This window comes from Oryzias latipes, chromosome 21, assembly GCF_002234675.1.
Source record: "Oryzias latipes chromosome 21, ASM223467v1".
NCBI lineage: Eukaryota > Metazoa > Chordata > Actinopteri > Beloniformes > Adrianichthyidae > Oryzias > Oryzias latipes.
This window is the reverse complement of record NC_019879.2, coordinates 18,724,550-18,746,854: the sequence shown is the minus strand read 5'-3', so window position 1 is coordinate 18,746,854 and position 22,305 is coordinate 18,724,550. Positions and strand designations below refer to the sequence as shown.

General features: G+C 36.5%; 1 protein-coding gene across 1 annotated transcript in view; it reads left to right on the top strand.

The window, feature by feature from the left end:
• erbb4 (erb-b2 receptor tyrosine kinase 4) overlaps window positions 1-22,305 on the top strand; it is a 298,636-nt gene that overhangs the window by 192,708 nt on the left and 83,623 nt on the right. Inside the window, exons 4-10 of the mRNA XM_011489669.3 lie at window positions 82-213; window positions 2,706-2,771; window positions 6,748-6,866; window positions 8,194-8,335; window positions 10,927-11,040; window positions 11,305-11,431; window positions 12,538-12,611. Coding sequence (XP_011487971.1) covers window positions 82-213; window positions 2,706-2,771; window positions 6,748-6,866; window positions 8,194-8,335; window positions 10,927-11,040; window positions 11,305-11,431; window positions 12,538-12,611 — 774 coding nt within the window. The remainder of the gene's footprint in view (window positions 1-81; window positions 214-2,705; window positions 2,772-6,747; window positions 6,867-8,193; window positions 8,336-10,926; window positions 11,041-11,304; window positions 11,432-12,537; window positions 12,612-22,305) is intronic.

The window sequence follows — 22,305 nt, the reverse complement described above, 5'->3', positions numbered from 1 at the left end:
TCAGCTTCACACTGGGACTAAACAAATCCCCCTCACAGTTGTCTGTGCATCTGCATTGATTTTGTTTTTGCTCTTTTCCAGAGATTCTTTACGGAGGAGTGTACGTTGACCAGAACAAGTTCCTCTGCCATGCGGACACAATCCACTGGCAGGACATAGTGAAAAACCCAGGGTTCCATCCCGTAGTTGTGCCTACCAACAGCAGTGTCACATGTGAGTTACAAATACAATGATACACATAGATGACCTATTTAAGGGAAAGATACATTATTAAATATTTGACTGCAAAGGAATTCAGTGCAACAAGTGATTTAATGTCAATCTCTGAATCTCTGGAAGATATCTGGATTTGACTTAAAATGCCTCTTGTGCTATATTTTTTTAATGTTAGCTATTTTGTAAATGTTTTGCCAATTATTAATAAATATATATTTTTTCAAATCTGATTTTGTTTAAGACTTTCCATTCCTCTTTTATTTTTTGTTTTTTTCCATTATGAACACATTATATTGTTTCTCTTTTGGTATTCTTAAAATAAACTGTTACAAATCTATTTTGCATTTAAATAAGGATCATTTTGGTCATTTAAAAGTACATATCCATGCAAACACACATTTAAAAAATAAAATTCACATTTAGAATAAAAGAGAATAAAAGAAAACCAAATATAGAAAAGAATCTAATCAGTAACACGTAAACTTCTGAAACATTCTACAGTATTGTTGAAAGACATAAATCCTTTTTTTTAAACAAAAAAACTAAGAGAAAAATCATCAGACATATTTTTATTTGTTCTTACTGTCAAAATGGGATTACCTAAAAGACCAAAATCCAAAAAAGACTTCATTAAATATCCTGTTTAATGCCCTATAAAAAGTCACAGTTTAAACAGCAAAGGACTATTATATTATGATATAAAAAAAGATATTGGCAACAGCTAGATGGAAAATAAAAACTAACTTGTAGTGGGATGGAAGATTGTGCTTATGAACCCGTAATGTTATGTTGTAAAAACCCCTAATCTGTTAGGAGGTGGTAGGTTGAGATGTTCTGCTTTACATTAAAGAAAAGAATAAATGTAAAATTAAATGATCTATTTCTGTTCTGTCCTTGACTAATCATCCTCACAAACTATCCCCTTTATTTGAAATGTTGAAGTTATTTCAAATGCGTTTCCTTTTTTTCCCCCTCTCTTCAAAACTGAAAAAGTTGATATTTTCGTCGGATGTTTTTTCTCCCTTTGTTCAGCGTCGTCCTTTTCTTGGAATTTAGCCATAAACTATATTGTTGCCATGAAGCAGAACCTCCCAGCAGTCAGCAAATGTTGTTGGATATTTTCTCACACTCGATGAAGGCTTCAGATGCATATTAACTCATTGCATTGATGTTCTGCTCAATTACTCTCCTCCACGCAGCCTTATTGGTCTGGGATCGACTGTAACTCTGATGCAAATCCTGTTTCTCCACCGAAGGATCAGAGGTCTTCAAACTTCTAATTAATAACAGAGGAAATCATTACTATTTGAGTTTTGGAGATAAGATATTTACATTTGGTTCTGTTTCTAACTTATTCACATCCTCGCTTAATTTTGTTCATCGGTTTTCTTTAGAAAAAGGGGGGAAAAAAAGATCAAGCAAACATTTATCACCAGCTTGCATTTACATTATCACAATTTTCCCTTTTGTTTATTGTTAAAAAAAAAGTTATTTGAGTTCCTGTTAAACTGCCAAAAAGAACAAACAAACTGGACAAACAAGAAAAAAAGGGTCAGGCAAAGATGAAGAAAAAGAGCTAGATGGAAAGATGAGGAGGATTAATTAATGATGGTTGGGCAAAAGATGAAAGAGAGGAAATGTGTAGTAGGGACTCACAAATGAGGAAGAAGAGGAGGAGTGAAGATGAAGAGGCTCACATGGGGCAAGAGAGCTAGTCCAATGCTAATAGCTCTCATCTGGAGAGGCTGACGGACAGAGGATGGCACTTTCACTCTTATCCAGTCTCGCTTCTCCAGTCAATTACTATCAAGTCAATTAAGTCCTTTAAAAATCCAAAAAAGCCATAAGGGAGGTATAGCTCTGAGGGGACAATATTGGGATTTGCTTCTCTGTTGTCCTTAATTGTGAAAAAACGTATCCAAGTTAGTGTAAACAATTGAGATCTGGCAACAAAGTAGATTAACTAAATAAAAATGGTAAAGAAATATAATGGTTAAAACAACAAAAAAAAAACAATTTACACAAATAAGTGGAAACAACTGGGAAAAATGCAGGTATTTCAATTTGTGAAAGCAAAATATCACCATTATGAAATTAATTATACAGCAGGCTAAGCAGATGCACTTTTGCTTGACTTTTTTATATTTTCACAGATTGTAATGCTGGTAATTATTTTGTACTAACAGAGAGCAACATACATTTATACAGATTCATGGAATCTTACATTTCTAGCTAACTAAATGGAATTGAACACAACCAAATTTAAACATGCACTTACTGTTGATCAAAAAATGTTTTATTTGTGCCCTTAAAGTCATTTCTTTTAGTTAAATAGAAAAGACTGTAAAGTAGTTCAACCCCATTTCTGTTTTTTTTAAAGTTTCATTAAAGTTTGAGCAATTATGTAGTTTTTATTTTATTTTTTAAATTAGATTTCTGCAGCTTTTAGACGAAATACAAATAACAATTTTCTTTGAAATTGTACGCAGGCCCAAAATGCCATCGCTCCTGCAACGGACGCTGCTGGGGGCCAAAGGACAACCAGTGTCAAAGCTGTAAGTACATCAATAGCACATCAAGAGCGCTTAGTAATCTCTAAGTTAAGGTATAATGACTTAAATTTAAGTTGTAATTTTTTTTGTTTGTTTGTTTATTGGCAATAATTCAGTTGATAAAATCCTTAAACATGGTCCAAAACAAATAAAATAAAAAAATAATTATAAGTTTTAAGCTTATATTTACTTATGTACCAAACTAAGATGTGATATACAAAACCAAAAAATAAGTTAAATACAAAATATGATCCCTATAATAATATAAATTAAAGAGGCTGTGGCTATTTCTTTATGCATCATTTAACTAAGTATGTAAAACAGTGGATTTTTTTTCAATGTACACATTAGCTTAATACAGCATAATTCAAATGGAATTGTGAATAAACAGCAGAGATAACAGGCTATTTTTTATAAAAGTCATATAACACAGACCATTTATCACCTTTACAGTTTTGATTTTACTACTTTTAGAATTCTTGAAAGCATTTGCAGTTTAGTCACCTGTAGGCACAGGCTTTCAAAAGCAATTATATAAGACAGGGGTGTCTAACTCATTTTCACCGAGGGCCACATCAGCATAGTGGTTGTCCTCAAAAGGGCCAGATATAACTTATACATGTAATAAATATAGTGTTAAATAATTCATTATTTATTCACTAAAACTTTTTAAAGTGACAATTACAGTTGCATAGAAAACATGTTTGCTTGTTACTCTAGCATAAATCCTTTAAAATTTGAATCTGTCAGGTTAGGTTACATGGACAGTGTTTAAGTCCTAATGTATAGTTGCTCAATCCCATATTTCAAGTCCAATTCCCCCTATATATGAATAAATACACACCAATTTGAATTTTTGATTCTCAGAAGTTAAAAACTTTTATGCTCACGAGGGCCACATAAAATAAATAAATAAAACAACTCAGATGCCATTTCACATTTTTATGCAATCTTTTTGTTCAACCCATGGAAAAAAAGCTGAAAGTCTGCACTTCAACGGCATCTGAGTTGTTTTATTTCAAATTTACTGTGGTAATGTACAGAAACTAAATTAGAAAAAATGTGTCTCTGTCCAAATATGTATGGTCCTGACTGTATTTGCTTTAAAGACATCTGTTTATGATTAAGAAGATGTCTTAAATCAAAAAGCTAAAAATAAAAACAGTTTTAAACTTGTAGCCAAATTTAAAACAATTTAGAGAAAACAAAGCTTGAATAATTGTAATGACTAGAATATTTGCACTGAACCTCATTTTGACTGAAATGTCAAAATTACTACTAATTTGCAGTACTGTATACATCCTTTAGCCACTACACCCCCTCTTTAAAATGCAAATATCTTGTACAGTTTAAATGAGAAAAACAAAACAAAAGGGGTTTTAGCTAAGATGCTGTGTTTGTCTGCTCACTGGAACCATGTGCCTGTCAGAGCTTCACTCTGATGGAACCGAGTGAGTTGGATCCAACAATGGTTATAGCCTGAAGGGTATATTTTTAAAGTCTTGTGGAAATTAAAGTTCTAATACTTTGGTGGCCCTGAAGTGCAAATCACATCAGTAAATTACTTGACCATAAAAAAACAATTTTTTTTAATATTTGGAAATTACTTTTATTTTTTGAAATGTCTTTCTTTTTTATGAAAACCGGAAAAGGTGGGTATTATTGGAGATCGCTGATCGGTTGATGACATTTTTCAAATCAAAAAATGTGTTAATCAAAAAACTTATTTTATTATGCGGACAAATCATACATCATTCTCCAATCAGCGATCTCCCACAGTATTTGTGTTTCATTTTTTAACATTTCTTTTTTAATTTCCGGGAAATGCATTTTTATTTCATTTGGAATTGTTTTTTGGTTTCTGGAATTTTGTTTGGATTTCCAAAATATAATGTTTTTTTTATTATTTGTTTTGCCGTTCTGAACTTAAACTTTTTTTTTTTGCCATTGAATGATTTGTTAGTCTGATTTGCATTTCAGGGGCAACCGTACAATACTGATAGTTTTTTTTTTAATTGTTATTTTCGATTAAAGTGACTTAATCATTTTGTAAGAGTGCCAAAACTTGCATCCTAGTCATTGTAGGATACCATCTTCACTGGGAAAAAGAGAAATATCAGAAGTTTTTTTTTGCCTTTATGCCCTTACGTTTAGAGGCCTCTGAAAAACCTGCCTTTGCACTGTTGACCAGACATGCAGCACATGGACAATTTATAGTGGTTTACTACACAGATACTTTGTTACCTGTGTAATGAAGAGAAAGTTGCATCACAAACACACTGGTTTGACATTTTGACATCCGGTTTTAAAAGACAGTACGGAGTGCAGACTTGAAATACAACAAAAGGCACTTTTGGCAGAAATAATATAAGCCTTCATGTGATCCAAGGTAATTAACAATGGATTGTGTGTGTAAAATTGTAAATCTCTAACTGGAGTTTTACCTTTGACTGCACCTCATCCGCTACAAATCTGCACATTTCATCTCAATAAAAGTAAAAGAAGCCACTCACATTTATGAGACGATAAAAATTTTCCTAGAAGGAGTGGAGTTCTCACTCACAGTTTTATTTGGGAGTTTCTCTTGCACAACAGAAGCAGAAAAGAAGAATCTGTTAGCGTAAAAGTGTAAAGCTGAGAGGCAGTCGCTGCTTTGACTGATGCTGCTGTCCACAGCCTGTTCAAATGAAAGCTTCCAGGCATATTTCATGAGATGGATTCCTTCTGCATTTGTTGTCACCAAGCAGATTTTTTTTTCTTTTTCTTAAAGTGGAAGTTTTAAAGCCAAACTGATAAACAGCATTGCCTCTCTTTGGCAAAGTAATTTGTTTGACAGAGTGTCTCTTGAATAAAGCAGGCCATTTCATTTTAACCCAGGCACCGTTAATGGAATTCCACTGATGGTGTGTTAGGCGCAGGGGTGAAGTGTGTGAGTGAGTTTGCATGTTTGTTATGTGACTTGCCCGTTGTTTATATCTGTCTTACTGATAGTATCTCATCAGAGCAATGGCGAAACTGAAAAACCGCCATCTAGCAAAAACGCATGAGCCTGCACTGAGTAAAACACGTAGTTTCACTTACCAGCTTTGTAATGATTTACGATTGCTGCTATTCCTGGTAATTTTCTCCTTAGCAGCTTACATTCACACAAGGGGGATGGCAAGTTTATTACTTCTTTTTACTTCCGACACTTAACCTTTCCATCTTATCAGTTGTTGATGTTTATTTGTCATGCTGTCCACTGAGAAATGATCATACGGATCCAAAAAAAAAAAAAGATTGACACAGGCATATGGCAACCCTTATGATTGCAATAAATTTGCAAGGAAGACTTGGACATGTGTCGCATCCAAGTTGAGACCTTAAGCAGCACACAATGAACATGATTGATGACACTTAGAAAGCAGGACAAAAAGGCTGTAGCTATAACTTTACATGCAACACGCATCCAGCCAGAGTAATGCAGAAGCCAAGCATTTATGACTATCCATCAAGCAGTGCAAGCACTATCTAGTCATTAGGAATATGGTGTGGGTTGGAGAATTTAGATGAAAACTTTGTCATCTCTGTCCAATACAGTTCAGTAGAACAGCTTTACCTACCGCACACCACTGTCAGAGAATAGACAGTGACAAATTGGTCCATGTTCTCTACTGACAAGAGTGTTCCCAGAATAAATTATAGACAACTTTTTAGTGTCGTTCATCATTCCACATACTTGCTAATTTTTCTCAACGTTTTACCATGAACAAATTTATGGTTTTTGCAATGAAATCACTTCACATTCATCCAGATCCCCCATCCACAGAAGAGGAAGGATTAAAACTATGCTTTTAGTTTTCTCCACCTGTGTCATCACAACCATCTGTAAAATAATGTTATGTGGCACGTAAAATAAACTCCATCTAGTCAGCTGATTCTTTGTGTTAATTGTTAATTTGTGATACAATATAATCTTGTTTTTTTTCTCATTCTGCAGTAACAAAAACGGTGTGTGCTGAGCAATGTGATGGACGCTGCTCTGGGCCCTACGTTAGCGACTGCTGCCATCGCGAATGTGCAGGAGGCTGCTTTGGACCAAAGGACACAGACTGCTTTGTAAGTAGACACAAACAAACAAACAAACAAAAAAATACCTAAATAAACTTTAAAGCTACCTTTGCATGGAATATGAAAATGCGCAAATTGGATTTGCGATAATTAAATTTCCTTAATGGAAACGACAAATTCGATAAAGCTTGCATTTATTTAAAGAAAGTTTTTGCTATTGGAGGAGGTGATTTTTAGGCATGTCGAAATTGACATATTTCGCAAAACTGCAACGCAAACCGTTTTTTCAAATGGAATGAGTTAAATAGATTGTGATGGCAATGTGCTTCTTGGTAGGAACAGTACAGCTGTACTGTACAACTGTACTGCAGAGCGGGCGCCACAAGGGGTCCCACAGTATCACACAGCTTAATAAAAGTTGAGCAAGTCATGCAGGATTATTTGACCCAATAATGATTTACACCAACCAGTGATTTTACACTGGTTGGTGTAAAATCACCAACCAGGATTTTCCAAAATCGTTTCAGCCGCTCCATGGCCTGAATAAGATGCTGACGTCTCCTTTAATAGATGTTAATAAAGGCTAGCTCCGTGGCAGAAATTTGAACGCATCTGCTATTAATCCTTGTTCACATCCCTCTGCACATTTTTGAATGACTTATCGTGTGAGTTTGTTTGGTTATTCACATAATTATGATTTAATGGAAACTGTTATTGCAAAATCGTGTTGTTGTTTTTTTTTTTTACATTTCTACACACGTCTACACAACATAGCTTCTTGTTTTCTTGCAGTTACAGTTGCAATTACTTCAAAATCTTTACGTCACTAATACAACTTGTACTTCTTCATATAAGTTTTTGTTTACAAGTATTTTCTTGCAAAATACAATCCAAACTTTTGGCAAAACACCTAGGACATCTAGACTTTTTTTTAATGTGTTTATCTTTGTTAATTATAGATTTATTTTAAAAAAAACGTATTTTATATTACAATCATATTATATTTTCTTAATATATGAGACAATCATGTGATGCAAAAATTAGACATGACATGTTTCACTGTTTTTTTTTTCTTTTACATAAAAATTAAGCATTAAAAGAAAATTTTAGATGAAACTTTTTTAATTTTTTATTTGAAACAAAAAAACAACTAAAAAAGATGCTTTCTTTGTGACTTTTTTTTTTGTTATAATTAAATAGTTATTATTACTTTTTACCTGCTTATACAGGTTCACAGTTACTTTAGCACTGACAGATTTTAATCACCATTGAAACAACTGTGCTGTGCTTCAATGGGTAAAATAACCTTGGGAATGACTCCTGACTGAAAATATCCTTTTATGGTTGATACTTACATTTTTGTGTATGTTTTCAGGCCTGCACAAACTTCAACGACAGTGGGGCTTGTGTTACCCAGTGTCCTCAGCCATTTTTCTACAATCCTACAACCTTCCAACTGGAGCACAACCCTAGTGCAAGATACACCTACGGAGCGTTTTGCGTCAAAAAGTGTCCACGTAAGTCCTGCTGTATTTGAGACAATGAAATTTATTGTGTCAACTCTTAAAATTTGGGGTTAGAAGGGAGTTATGTTGCTTTTTGTGGAGTTTGGTGAATTGGCAACAAATCTGTTTTCACTCAACAAATACTTACCGTTGTTTCATGCTTAATACAACAAAATTAAAGTGTCATGGAACTAGAGATCATGCAGATCTCCTCTAAACCCCACTACAACAGACAAACAGGCATGGTTGGGTGATTCTTTGACGGATATAAAAATCAAAGACTGGTGGAGAACCCTGGAAAGATCTTTAGTTTAGATTTGGCTTGCTGTGTACCACATGCGGTAGGCTGTCAGACTAGCTATAAGTGAAGAGATGAGCAGTCAGATAGAGCCTACTACATGGTGGTAATGAGTCACAGGTGTATGTGGTTAATGATCATTAACAGCACCCCCCACCAAGCCACAGGAGGAACCCAGATCCTATCGACATCAGTCTAAAGTAACCACTGGGTCTGCTAGAAGTTGGCAGTTTTAAGCTAAAGTGGTGTGCAATGTCTACTGTCTGCAGCTTCTAGGTTTTCTAATCCAAACAGAAGGCCTAACCTAAAAACCAAAAACATCTAAACTGGGAAAAATTTTAATCCGGGGAATTGGGTCTGGACAAATGATAGTAAACATCTTGGTACCACAAATGAAGACACAGACAGGTATACCTGCCCAAGACAGAGATGTGACACCCAATAGATTTTGTTGTCTAAACGTGTTAATTATTTGTAATTTTATTTTAAAGGAAATTGTCTCTCTCTCTCTCTCTCTCTCTCTCTCTCTCTCTTTCTCTTTCTCTCTCTCTTTTTCTCTCTCTCTCTTTCTCTCTCTCTCTTTCTCTCTCTCTCTCTCTCTCTCTCTCTCTCTCTCTTTCTCTCTTTCTCTCTTCATCCAACAGTATTTAACTGGTAATTTCTGTATCTCAACATTCCTCCTTCTGGTGTTCACAATAAACACATTAAATACATTACATTCCAGATGTGTATAACATAAATTTAATTTTAACCTTCATTAAAAAAAATTTATTTTATTACTTTTTTTTTAATTTAATGATTGACTTTTTGCATAACGAGCTGATAATTGCTGGAATATCATAATATTGTAATCACTCAGCACGGGAAACAAGCACTGAGCTGCCAGTTAATTGGATGCGTTGTAGAGCTTTCCATGTCCTTCCTTTCCGGTTTAAGAGCCTATTTATTTGAATACACTGACAAACAGCCAAACAGCATGGATGTTACTTCTGCTCACAGCCCCCTTACTCATGGTTTTAAACCCAAGATTCCACACTTCCCGTGAGTTTTAGGGGCTGAAGGTGGGGCAAGCCCCCAAGTCCCCACACTATTCCGGCATTGGACGTAACGCGCGCAAATGATTGGCGGTCACTTATGTGTAGGGAGCAGCATCAAAACCCACACTGCCAAATTGCTTTTATTATTATGTAATATGTATTTATGTTTTTATTATGTAATACCCTCTGATAGATTTGAGTGTGGTTTAAGTGGGAAAAACTAGGAAATGAATCACAGCATATAGAAAATATGAGATGCAAAGAGCCGCATGGTTATTGGTCGAGAGTCGCGTGTTCCCCACCCCTGTTTTAACATATCCGTTGCTCCTGCTTGTTTTAGCTCATCACCTCTGCAAAGTCCTGATGCTGAGTCTGAGTCATTTGAATAATGGGTTTTGGAGCAGAGAACTTGTGGAGCTGGAATAAGAAACATTTTTTAAAGTAAATATATTCAGACCCCACTATCCTCATATGATAAATCTGAGAAGCCAACAAGTTCCAAACATTATCCAGGAGAAATTATCTTTTTCTTGCGTTTTAAAAAATTCGACTAGTGTAACTTGGAATGGACATCCAAATTGAATAAACAGCAGCCCAACTCTAAGTGGCAATCCAGCTACAATGCATGTACACTTATTTGTTATGTCTGAAAAGGCATGCCATGACCAAAAATTCAGGAGTCTCTTGTAGCTCTTTTCCTGTAGCTCAATTTTAGCTCATCACATTCAACTACCTTCTCAGTCCGTCCTCTTATAGTGTCCCCCACATCAGTTCCTACACAAGTGCACTTAGTAAAATGTAAATGAGCTGGCATTTTTATTTACCTTAGTCTTGGGTGCAGTACCCACCACTTTCAACCACGGGTGAGGGTATTATAACAGAGCAAGTCAATAAACAAGAGAGTCTTGTTTATTGACTTTTTTATTTTCCTTCAATATGGATTGGTGTAAGACTTGATGATGGCAGATGGCACAAAAAAGTACCATAAATTGATTGTCCTAAATAAAATGGCTTCTTTTTTCTTTTATTGTTTTGTCCCAATTTTTGTGTGCTTCTCATGATAAATTTAATCAGAATAAAATTAATTAAATCAGAATTAAATCAGAATATATTTTATCCTCCTTGGTGATATGGAGGCTTATTGTTGACAGTAACTTTGAGGTTTTGTGATTTTCTGCACTCCGCTGCCTCCTAAATAGTGTGTGCTCCTGCATGGCGACAAAAAGCAGCCATCAGGGTTTGACATTTACAGTGACTTGTTTCCCCAGATAACTTTGTCGTGGACCATAACTCCTGTGTAAGAGCATGCCCCACCAATAAGATGGAGGTGGAAGACAATCACATTAAGATGTGCATCCCTTGTACTGACATCTGCCCAAAAGGTAAATCTAAGAAAAGAGGATAAAACACATTTTAAATAGTTAAACACTTACACAATACATGTATATGTTAATTGATATTTTACATTTGGAGTAAATGTCAGTACTGATTTTTTCTTTTCTTTTTCTGCTGTCTTCTCTATGTTCCTTTATCTTTTTATTTAAATCTTAAAACATTAATGATGACCTGATTTATGACTGCAAATTCATCTGAGAAATATTTAGTAAACGCATATTTTAAAATATATATATTTGTTTGCTCTTTAGCATGTGATGGAATAGGTACGGGCACCCTTCAAGCAGCTCAGACGGTGGACTCCAGCAACATTGATAAGTTTGTTAACTGCACCAAAATCAACGGCAACTTGGTCTTTCTGATCACTGGAATCAAAGGGTGAGAACATTCAGCTTACAAAAAAATGATAAATGATGGACTAAAATGTGTGAATATTCAATGTGTAAACAAAACCTTAAACCAGCAACTGTAGCTTCCAGCCAAATTTATAACAAGGAAGCAAAAGAATTACTGAAGATTGTGTAATGGTGCAACAGCAACCACATGCTTTCGCACAAGTATGGTTATCAAAGAAATAAGAAATAATCAAATAAATAAGCAGATTGTTTAAAGGATCGTTAGGTCATTGTCAAAACAACCAGTAGCAATAGATCAGGGTCTTCAGTTTGGACTTTAATAGGCCAGTGGGTAAAGTCTTGAGCTGAATTTGGTGGAAATAAAACACACACTATCTGGTAGTTTAATTATCAACCCTGTAATAACCCTACATCAAAGAATTAACAAAAAAATCAAATGTTGGGGAATTAAGATGTTTTTTTTTTAAATGCTTTGATAAAATCGGCAAAAACATATTTTGCTATTTCATTTCTTCAATAAGATATGGATAGTTTCAATTATGATATTTTTTTTGATTTGTTATGTTTTTGCTCTTAACGTTGTTGGTTTAAGATGAAAAAAAAAGACATGGGTGTTCAGGAAAAAAAGCACCTTATTTACCCACTGTCTCTAATTTGTTGCACACATTTTTAACCTGTTGTAATTGTGTTATAAAGACTAATTTATCAACAAGTGTTGCATTCTTTTAAATACTGCAACTGCTCATTAAAAGAAATAATAACAATAGATTAGTTATTCTTACCATAAAGTTTAAAAAATAGCAAATATTTTCCCTCCAAAAGTGATTTTGAGATTTAATGGCAGCAGCCATTTTGTAGTGGTCTGCAAAAGGCCTTCTTGTGCCCCAAGTGGAATGATGATTCGGTACAGGGCAGAAAACATGAACCGAGTCAAATACCATGTGTTTTTAAGGAAAGTTTAGATTATGCTAATTAGATAAGGGTCTTAGTAATCGTGCATCAACTAAAACACGAATGGTTGTATAGAAATTGCAGAATTTGATTTTTTTTCTTCTTGTTGTAGAAAATGCAATGATAGACAAAGTTGTTCTCATCTTTGCCCTCCTTTTGGCCCACGTTCGTTGACAGGGATGTCTATCACAACATAGAAGCACTGGACCCAGAGAAGCTCAATGTTTTTCGGAGTGTTCGGGAAATCACAGGTGAGTACATGAACTAAAATACCAGAATTTACTCCAAACTCTTTTGAGCTTTTGTACAGTTCATATAATTCATATGGTGTATCTGGTGCTTCTGGATTATTCTTCCGTGTTCTCTTGACTTAACCCTCTCTCCCCATGAGACTGGCCACATAAAGGACAGACATAGCTGCATAAGATGAATATCATATGAGGCTTTCAGTCTCCTCTGTCTCTTTTCTGCTTTTCCCTTGGGGACTCCCTTGCTATGAGTCCCACAGTCCCAGCTCTCCCTTCACGCACCATGAGGAAAAGATCCAGAACATGTGGTGCGCATCGGTAATCCTCCAGCTCCCGCATGCTACCAACACTTTTGAGGTTCATGTGTGCTGTCATTTTTTCCAGCCAAGTCATTTGACCGTGCCATCAGAAAGATACAATATAGTCAAGTGATTTGAAAAGTGAGATTTTTTTTCTCATAAAGTCTTACTCAAATCATCTTTTGATCTATTGTAAAATTGTTCCAAGTGGTCTTTTAACTAGGATTATTCACTAGAAATTTGCCCGTTGGCGTAGAGTAAGTCTGCCACCTTTCCATCATTCATCTGTTTACGTGCTCTACTGCCAGCTTACAGACTCTAACAACCTCAACCTAGCATGACTGGTGCAGCATAAAAGGTGAACAATATCAGGCACTCTGGTTTCCTCCCATAGTCCATTACCTGCTTCATAGGCTAACTGGTGACTTTAAAGTGCCCCTAGGTGCTACTGTGTGTGGTGGTCTATCCTTGTGTATCCTACAACAGACTGTCAACCTGTTCAGGGAGCACCCCACATTTTCCTAAACAGTAGCTTGGTGGGCCTCAGCAACCCAAGACCCCAAACAGGATCTGATGGGTTTAGAATATTGATGGATGGATTTTTTGACACATTAAGCTGCACTAGCAATCACTCTTTAGTTTTAGGTTATTTATAGAACAAACACTGACAGTAACATAAACAAATACTCTAATATCCTCAGCTTTTGAGACGTTGTCTTCTTCTAGCTGTTGTTTTTTGGCTTGAAAGATTCTAACAGGTCACACACTGTACTGCTGCAGACAGCAAGATGATTGACAGGCAAACTCAACCTGCTTCCACTTATGTCTCAATCTATGAACAGAGGGATCTAGCCCTTCTCATTCAGTGAGGACAAAGCCATAGGGCAAATTGGGAATTTGGACTGGGCCAAAGATTGTTCTTTTTTAAATATATACTCATATTATTTATATAACATTGGTGTATGTCCCCATTTGGTGATTAATAAATAATATATATTCTGCACGTTTTGCTCTGACCTTGCCTATATGACTCTTTGTCTAATATAGTTGTACTTAGTTTGAGATTTTCTGTGGTTAATAGTTGAAACCTTGGTTGGAAGAAGTATGACAAGGAGAATGTTTGCAATGTCATCCTATATTTAAAGTGTTGTGAAAAATAATGTTTAAACTGTTGCTTTTGTGTTGAAATGGAAAATAATTAGTTTTCAAAAAATCTAAAAAGGTTCTAAATGCCTTCTGTAGCATTTTCCTGTAGGATATGAGATTTGACACAGGAGGCACACAAAACAGCTTCCACAAAAGGCCCTTTTTCCTTTTGTTATGGTTAGTGAAAGCATTTTCAAGCAGTTGATGGGGCATGAATCAGTGGCCAGACATGTGTGTCAGCTAAGCTTGTCATCCTTCCAACTTGTCTAGAGAACGTGTCTTCTGACAGAAGCAGCAAACCTGCCTCTGTGACCCCAGGTCACCACAAACATTGCTCCAGTTTTTAAATGAGCAAGATGGACTATTCATGGCAGCATAATCATCTTTTGTCTTTTACTATTTCTTCTTTTGAATCTTGCTTTATTTGACAATGTCTTCAAAGACACTTTTACAGGTCAGAATCCATCCCAAGTGGTCACATTTAGCATAAGTGTTTTGACATGGAGAGTAAGCACCACAACTTAAGCACTCTTAACCTTTACGAGTGAGCTCATTTCCTTCTTCACTAAGAACATCCACTGATTTATTTTCTGTGCACACGGTGTGTTTTAATGTGGTTCTCAATAGAGAATTGATCAAACAAGATAATTTGTTTTCTGGCATTAAGCAGTTGGATTTTTTTTTTATTTGAATTTTTTTTTTTTTTAATGGAGGTTTATATGGAGGTACATCTCAGTGGTCTTGTTATTGTATCTCTTGTGTTGTAACTAACATCCAATTGTGTTCATAAGATCAGACACTGAGGTGTATGGAAGCGATTCTGTAGCATAATTTTAAAAAAATGTCAAAACCAGAAATGCTTTTTTATTTTCAAAATGAAGCTGCATCAAATGACTCAAAATTAAAATGAAAAAGCAATACTTCAAAATGCTTTTCCTTTTCTACTTCAACACCACAAGCAGCATTTCCGCCTTCCGCGGTGCTTCCGTAGGAGGGAGCAGGCCCTTAGTAATAACCATAACAGTAATAAAGCACATTTAGAAGATAGTCTCCTGCAGCTTCGTGCTGATTTTGCTGTTCGAGGACAGCTGGAGCCCCATCAACAGCTATAGCAGATTTCGCCATGCTAAGCGTTTGCTGGTTGGGCCAACACACACTCAGCCGAAGCTGCAGGAGACCATCTTCTAAATGTGCTTTTATTACTGTCATGGATATTATTAAGGACCTGCTCGCTTATATTTTTTTAAATCCGTGCGGTCAGTGTTTTTTTCTTCGCTGCAAGTTGAGGACCCGAAAGATGGGTTAGCATTAGGCTAATACGTGCTAAAAACATTAGCCGTGGAGGTACTTAAAACTCTGTGTGGGAAATGAGCATCTTGGATGTAAATAGGTGGGAATTACATCAGCCTTTATTATGTCTGGAAACACATTAATATTAGAGTTTCTTAGATCTTCGTAGCAGGACTTTTGCCTTCGGCGATCCGGCTGCCGGTCCGAAGACAAAGCTAGTCCGTGGAGAAGTTTCGACGAACCGCGGTGCGTCTTAAATCTCCGCGGAAGGCGGAAATGCTGCTTTGCAGTCCAGAGAAACTGTGTACAACCATCAGGAATGCACAACCGTCACAAAGCCCTCTCCTCTGCCGCTTACATAAGCTACAAGCCTGGCCGCACTGCTCCTAGCATGTGTATTTTCAAGATTCAAGATATTTATTCGTCATTGTCAGTGGAACAATGAAAATACGTTTGGAGCATCAACAACAGCCACTCAGTTCAATTCACCCAAAAAAAGAACCAATAAATAAATAACCAAAGTGCAGCATCAGTACAAAAGGAAACACAGCAAAGACTTAACATGAAAAGAAATATAGATAGGTCAATAAGACATTAAATAAGACATTCAGTGTACACAAGATCTTAAGTTAGTAGCAGCAATGCAAAGTTCAGTTTTCACAGTGTGCTCAGATAAGGAGGTGGGGGGGGGGCAGTTGCTAGGAGGGAGTGTTCAGCAGCTGCACAGCCTGTGGATAAAGGCTTTTGCTCAGTCTGGTTGTTTTGGCCTTAATAGACCTGTACCTCCTTCCTGAGGGCAGCAGATGGAAGAGGTGGTGGGCTGGATGGTGCTGGTCATGCAGGATGTTGTGGACTCTCTTCAGACAGCGGGTGGTGTAGAGGCTACTCATCTCTGGGAGAGTGGTCCCAATGATTTTCCCAGCTGTTTTCACCACCCGTTGGAGTCTTTGCTGATCCGCCTTTTTTAGCAGCCGGACACACAGAGATAGTACTGACGTCATCGTCCCGCCTCCCCTCTGGAAATGCTGAGTCGAATTGAATTATGCAACACGCAGTGTGAATGTTAAAATTAAAATGCAATGCCCTCTTTGCATTTTCGTTTTAATTATGACACAGAATAAGCAGTTTTTAAATAGAAAATGAAAAAGCATTTTGAAGTATTGATTTTTAATTTTAATTTTGAGTAATTTGATCCAGTCACATTTTGAAAATGAAAAAGCATTTCTGTTAATCCATTTTAATTGTCAAATTAGACATTTCTAAATGAATTTTGCTACACATTAACCAGAGAACTTTTTGAAAATGAAATTTCAAATACCATTTTCTTTATCATTTTAATTAAGAGACAGAATAAGCGGTGTTGAAGACGAAAATAAAAAAACATTTTGAAGGATCGATTTTGCATTTTCAATTTGAGTCATTTGATGCAGCTTCATTTTGAAAATGAAAAAGCATTTCTGTTAATCCATTTTAATTGTCAAATTAGACATTTCTAAATAAATTTTGCTATATATTTACCAGAGACCTTTTTGAAAATGAAATGTAAAAATACCATTTTTATTATCATTTTAATTAAGTGACACAATAAGCAGTGTTGAAGACGAAAATGAAAAAACATTTTGGTTGATTGCTTTTTCATTTTAATTTTGAGTAAAAAAATGCAGCTTTATTATGAAAATGAAAAGGCATTTCTGGTGTTGACTTTTATTTTTAATTATGCTACACAATCGCTTACATAGACGTGAACCCCTCAATTGTTGGAAAATTCCAACCTGGTTGTTTAGGGAGGTTTGGAGATTTTTTTTCAGTTGTTGTCATGGCCCTTTTCAGAAAAGGAAAAAAAAAAAAACATACAAGTTTTAGAATTGCCATCACATCTCAATGGGACAATTTAGCCAAAGTCCCACTGAGGAATAATAAACATTCTGCTTTGTAAAATTTGATTTTCCATTGAAACATCCAGGAGGACAAACCTAACTGACACTCAGATGTAGAAATAGGACAATTTAAAAGCAAACTTTTTTTTCTTTTTTTTGCACATTAAAGTATTGCATTTTATTTTTTGTGTTGTCCTTAGAACCAAGATGTCCCTTTTGAAGAGGTCTGTGGTTGCTTTGTACTGCTCAGGCTTTGGCAAGTTGTTATTACAGTAGGAGGCCAATTTTTCAGAATCACTCTGTGGTGAGGATGGTGTGGACCAGCGTGTGGCATCTGCTCAAAGATTTATTACTGACAGCCCTGCTTTCACACTGCTGGAATGTGACAGTGTTCTTATAAACAAGTTCAGATATGTGTCTCTACACTAAGTAGCTTGTTGAAAACTTGAGCTAAACCTTTTTAACGCAAGCCAAGGGTCCATGCAACCCATACCATTACAGTTTCCTTCAGTAACCCAGTTATAAGTGACTTACCAGTTTGATAAATCTAAGACCATCTCAACATATTTAGGCCATGCAGTAGTCTTGTTTGTGTGTGTGTAAAGCTCTGTGTTGTTAGAGGCTTGTTATTCATCTGTGCCTGTTCAGTGTGTTTATACTTTTTTTGACTTATTGGTCTCTAACTAGTCAGTTCTATCATCTCTTCCCTGCTGTTCGTTTGAAGCATAACTGAATCTGATGGATTGTTGTGTTTCCACAGATGCATATGTGTAAAGGGTCTGTGTGTGTGCATTAGTGCTCAGTCAAACCTGCTGTAAGTCACCTCGGCAGGACATGCACAACTCCGTCCTGGTGTCTTGATAGCGCTTTTACTCATCCTTATTACATCCCTACATTTCCGTCAAGTCTGCTTTATCATCAGATCAGTCCACAGGCTGTATGTAAGAGTTACTTCATTTGACATCAAGCCTTTGCATGTCACACACGGTCACGTCCCAGTTTCATGACGCTGGCGTGGGATGTGCCCAAAGTGATCTTGTTAAGTTGTACTAGCTTTCGGTCAGATTGCTGCCTATTCTCTTGTTTATCTCAATAAATCTACTTACAGTGTGGAGTGCTTTTATAGACTCAATTGTATAGATAATCTGCATGATCCAAGGGAGGATGAGAAGTTGCTTTGTGAGCATGTCTGGATTTTAGAGGACCCCGAGTTCACGACTGGTGTGCCTTTGCAGAGCTGATGACGTTTTGTGTTCACACAAAACACCAGGGGCCGCATTTATAAAACTTTGCGTAGGATTTGCGTCAGAAGTGGCGTACGGATGAAACATAGGACGTGCGTACGCACAGAAATATTCGGATTTATAAAACCGTGCGCACGCACATCCCACGCATCTTTCCCTTAATAAATCACAACCAATTCTAAAAGCAGCGCAGCTTTTGCGGCCTCATGACATGCCCATAGTTGTCCATAAATAGTCCGTGAAACGCCCACAAATGAATATTCATTGATTGTGAAACCATGGCACACACCGAGAGGAAATGAAAAAAACGTAACCTCACTCAATGTGAAGTAGAATTTATCGTTGGCGAGGTGGAAAAGAGGAGAAAAGTATTGTTTGGAGGGCACAGTGTGGGCATTACTAATGCCAAAAAGCCACATGAGTGGCAGACGCCGTTAATGCTGTAGCCTCACAACCTCGGACCGTGGTTAAATAAAAAAGAAATGGTCGGACATCAAAGTCGAGGCAAAAAAACGTCTAGCGATGCATCGCCAGAGTGTCTCTGCCACGGGGGGGGGGGGACACCGGAGCTGACCCGTCTTGATGAGAGACAAGCGGCAAGAATTGGGGAATCCCTTAGTGGAGTGGTGACTGAGGCGCAGGGGGACGCCGACGCACCAGATGCACCGGGTGACACCCCCCCAAAAGCCTGCAGAGGTCCAACAGGACGGCTCGAGAAAGTCGGAACCGGCTCATAAGCCAGTCGTCCTCGTTTGCCAGCACGTCCTCTTGCTGTCTAAAGATGCGTTCACTCCAAATTCTTCCATTTGCCACATCTTCTAAGAGCGCAAGATCAGCCATTGTGCGTCATTACGCATTGTGATGGGGCATTTTATTTCCATCCATTTAATTGCATCTGACAAGCTACAGATGTCGGTAATAATCGACGTGGAAATGGGAAATTGTTCAGCGCAAATGTAATTTCTTGTTGCTTTCTGAATGGTTGAGACATACGCCATACATGGTTTTATCAAAAATAAAACAAACTAAAGGCATATGCATGAATACCATAATTCTGTAGCTTATGAAAAAAATGTTTTACTATGAAAACAACTTTCCCCAGTGGACAATTAATATGTCTGTCTGTCTGTCTGACTGTCTGTCTGTCTGTCTAATTGCACCTCTATCTGCTCCGCCAGACGGACACATTGACGGGAATATCAGTTTTGTACATTATTTCATTCTGTTAACTATATTATTTATGAGGATGAATTGCACAACATGCCAATATTGCAGAACATATTTCACTTTTCTTTTTGCAAATAAGTGTTCATTTGAATTTCTGTTGTAATTTTCGTTTGATTTTTTTGTTTGTTTCACTGCTGATCGATCAAACGGGTGTTCGTGTAGGCTGGTAATTGTAAGACTTGCTTTGTGAAGTCTTCATGTTATTTCTGAGAGGCAGTATTGTCATTTTCACTTTCACGTGTTTCTTCCATCTGCCGACGGTGTCGCCGTTTCTCATTTCACCTGTTTTTGTGCGTACGCCTGGGTCAGAGCTTGCGTGAAGGACCGCACATTTTCCCGTCAAGTTTGCTTTTTATAAATCTCAACTATTGCGTAGAGAGTGGCGTACGCCTTCTTTTGTGCGTACGCAACGTTTATAAATGAGGCCCCAGGCATGCTGTTATGATATCTGGATGCTGGAAGCTCTATGATATTACCATTGTAGCATTTTTACAATAACCTTTATTGACAAGGACAGCAAACCAACAAAGCCTGGCTTCAGCCCAATGTCAAGAACTGTCAACGAAAGTGAAATGTAACTTCATTTCAACTTGGTATGATATTGCGCGTGAAAAGAAATGTTGCATTGTTCTGTTAAATTGTTGTATTAATTAATTTAATATTGTGTTGTAATCATATACATGCATCTATGTAAACTTCTATACCAATCAATCAGTCCAATTTAATCAATGAATTAAACTGACTGATTAGTTGGATTGGTGGATTAGTTTAGAGATATACATGCATAAAAATACTTAACTGAAAGATGTCTTTTTAATATAAGGATAACTATATAATTCATATACAGTTTTAGAGAAATGTTACTGTATCTGCTCGGATGCAGCTGTGATATTTAAAAAAAATGATCTAAAATATGGGTCAATAAGTTTTAAGTCCCTATTTTTTGTGAAATTGGAGCTCCTATAATGACCATTAATACATTTAGAAGAAGGAAAATTCCTGAGTTGAAAGACCCAAGAACACTAATTATGGTCAAGCCTGTGCATTTGGGGTTTCACTTCAGCAACTTCAAAAAACTTTTAAAAAAAATGTGTCATTGCAACTCTCCAGGAGATGAACTTCTGCCATGAAAATCTTTGGACAGTTGTCAGTTTGATTAATCCTTATGCTCAGTTTAATGTTGGGGATATACATCGATAAATAAGCCATGGTCACCATGGCTCAAGAAATACATTTATGATTACAGGAAGATTAAGGTAAGGTAAGGTAAACTTTATTGTCCTCAAAGAAGAAATTGGTTCTGGGCCACAGAGCCACAAACTGTACAACATCCTTCATCATTCACACATCACATACATGATAAAAAGAGCATGCGATTACATAGTAAATAAGTAAAAACAGAGTGTACAGATTTTTTCCCCCAGGCCTGACCCTCACAGTCGAGAACACGAATAGTAAAAAGTAAAAACAATTGTAAAATGTTTAATTCGAACCCTTAAAACCACCTTTGTAAAAGTTAAGTGTGTATTTATCTACAATCTGATACAGAAACAAACTCCCTGATTAGAAATGTTTAGTTTTTTTTAATTTGTATATATTTATTTTAACAGAGAACACATAAAAAAAAAGAAGCTCTGTGGTGTTTCCATGTATACGGTGAAATCACAGTTTTCAGTGTTTTTAGAATTCAGTATATCTTTGCTCTGATTGGAGTTTTATACAATTAGGAAAACCAGCCTACCATGGTCTTTTTGGGCACTTTTGTTACACTTGCTGTTCACCTAATATGACCTTTGATGTGTTTTTTTTACACTCCCAAAAATATGAAACAGTGCAGCAGTGGTTATGTGAACCATATTACTTCAGCTTTTCATTTAAAACAAACAAACAAAAAAAACTTGTCAATATGTTGCCTCTTTTGACTGGCTCATTTGAAGGTTTAGTACTTCTGCAGTGAAGCCAAGAAAAGTCCCTCTTCTACTTTATTTTTATGTTTTTCACCAAATAGGAGCATCCATACTCTCTCCAACATGGGCTGTGTGTAATTCTTTAAAGTTATCGGACTCTTTAAACGGCACCTCATCAAACATTGTTAATGAGAATCTGTTCAGAGGCTCTGTTCTTCTTCTGGGATGGCAGTAACAAGCCAGGATGCGCGCAAAGGGATAAAGATGCTGCTGAAGGTTATTATTAAGTTGTCAACAAGCCTATTATGGAGAAATCAAATCAGCCTTTTGAGTGTGAGAAAACAACCCAACATACATCTTTTTGTAACTTAACTTTTTTTCAGTACATAATGTCTCTATAGAGATTTTCAGTCATTCAGGTTATGTTGTCACAGGATTCAAATTCTCAGAGTAACTGGACTTTAGAGGTTCAGTTAGGCGACAACTCACCGCTCATCCAAACAGTCTAATGATTTGAAGAACTGACTTATGGAGCAGAAAAACTACTTTGAGGTGCATAAATTATCTTCTAAATAAATATTTAGCGACCAGACGCCTTAAAGAGTAGAATCTTTAGATACATAACGTCATCCTTTTCTTGTGCCCTCAGCCAGCTGCATTGTTGGTCCTCTACTGTTGACTTGGGGTTTGTACTTACCCACTGTTCC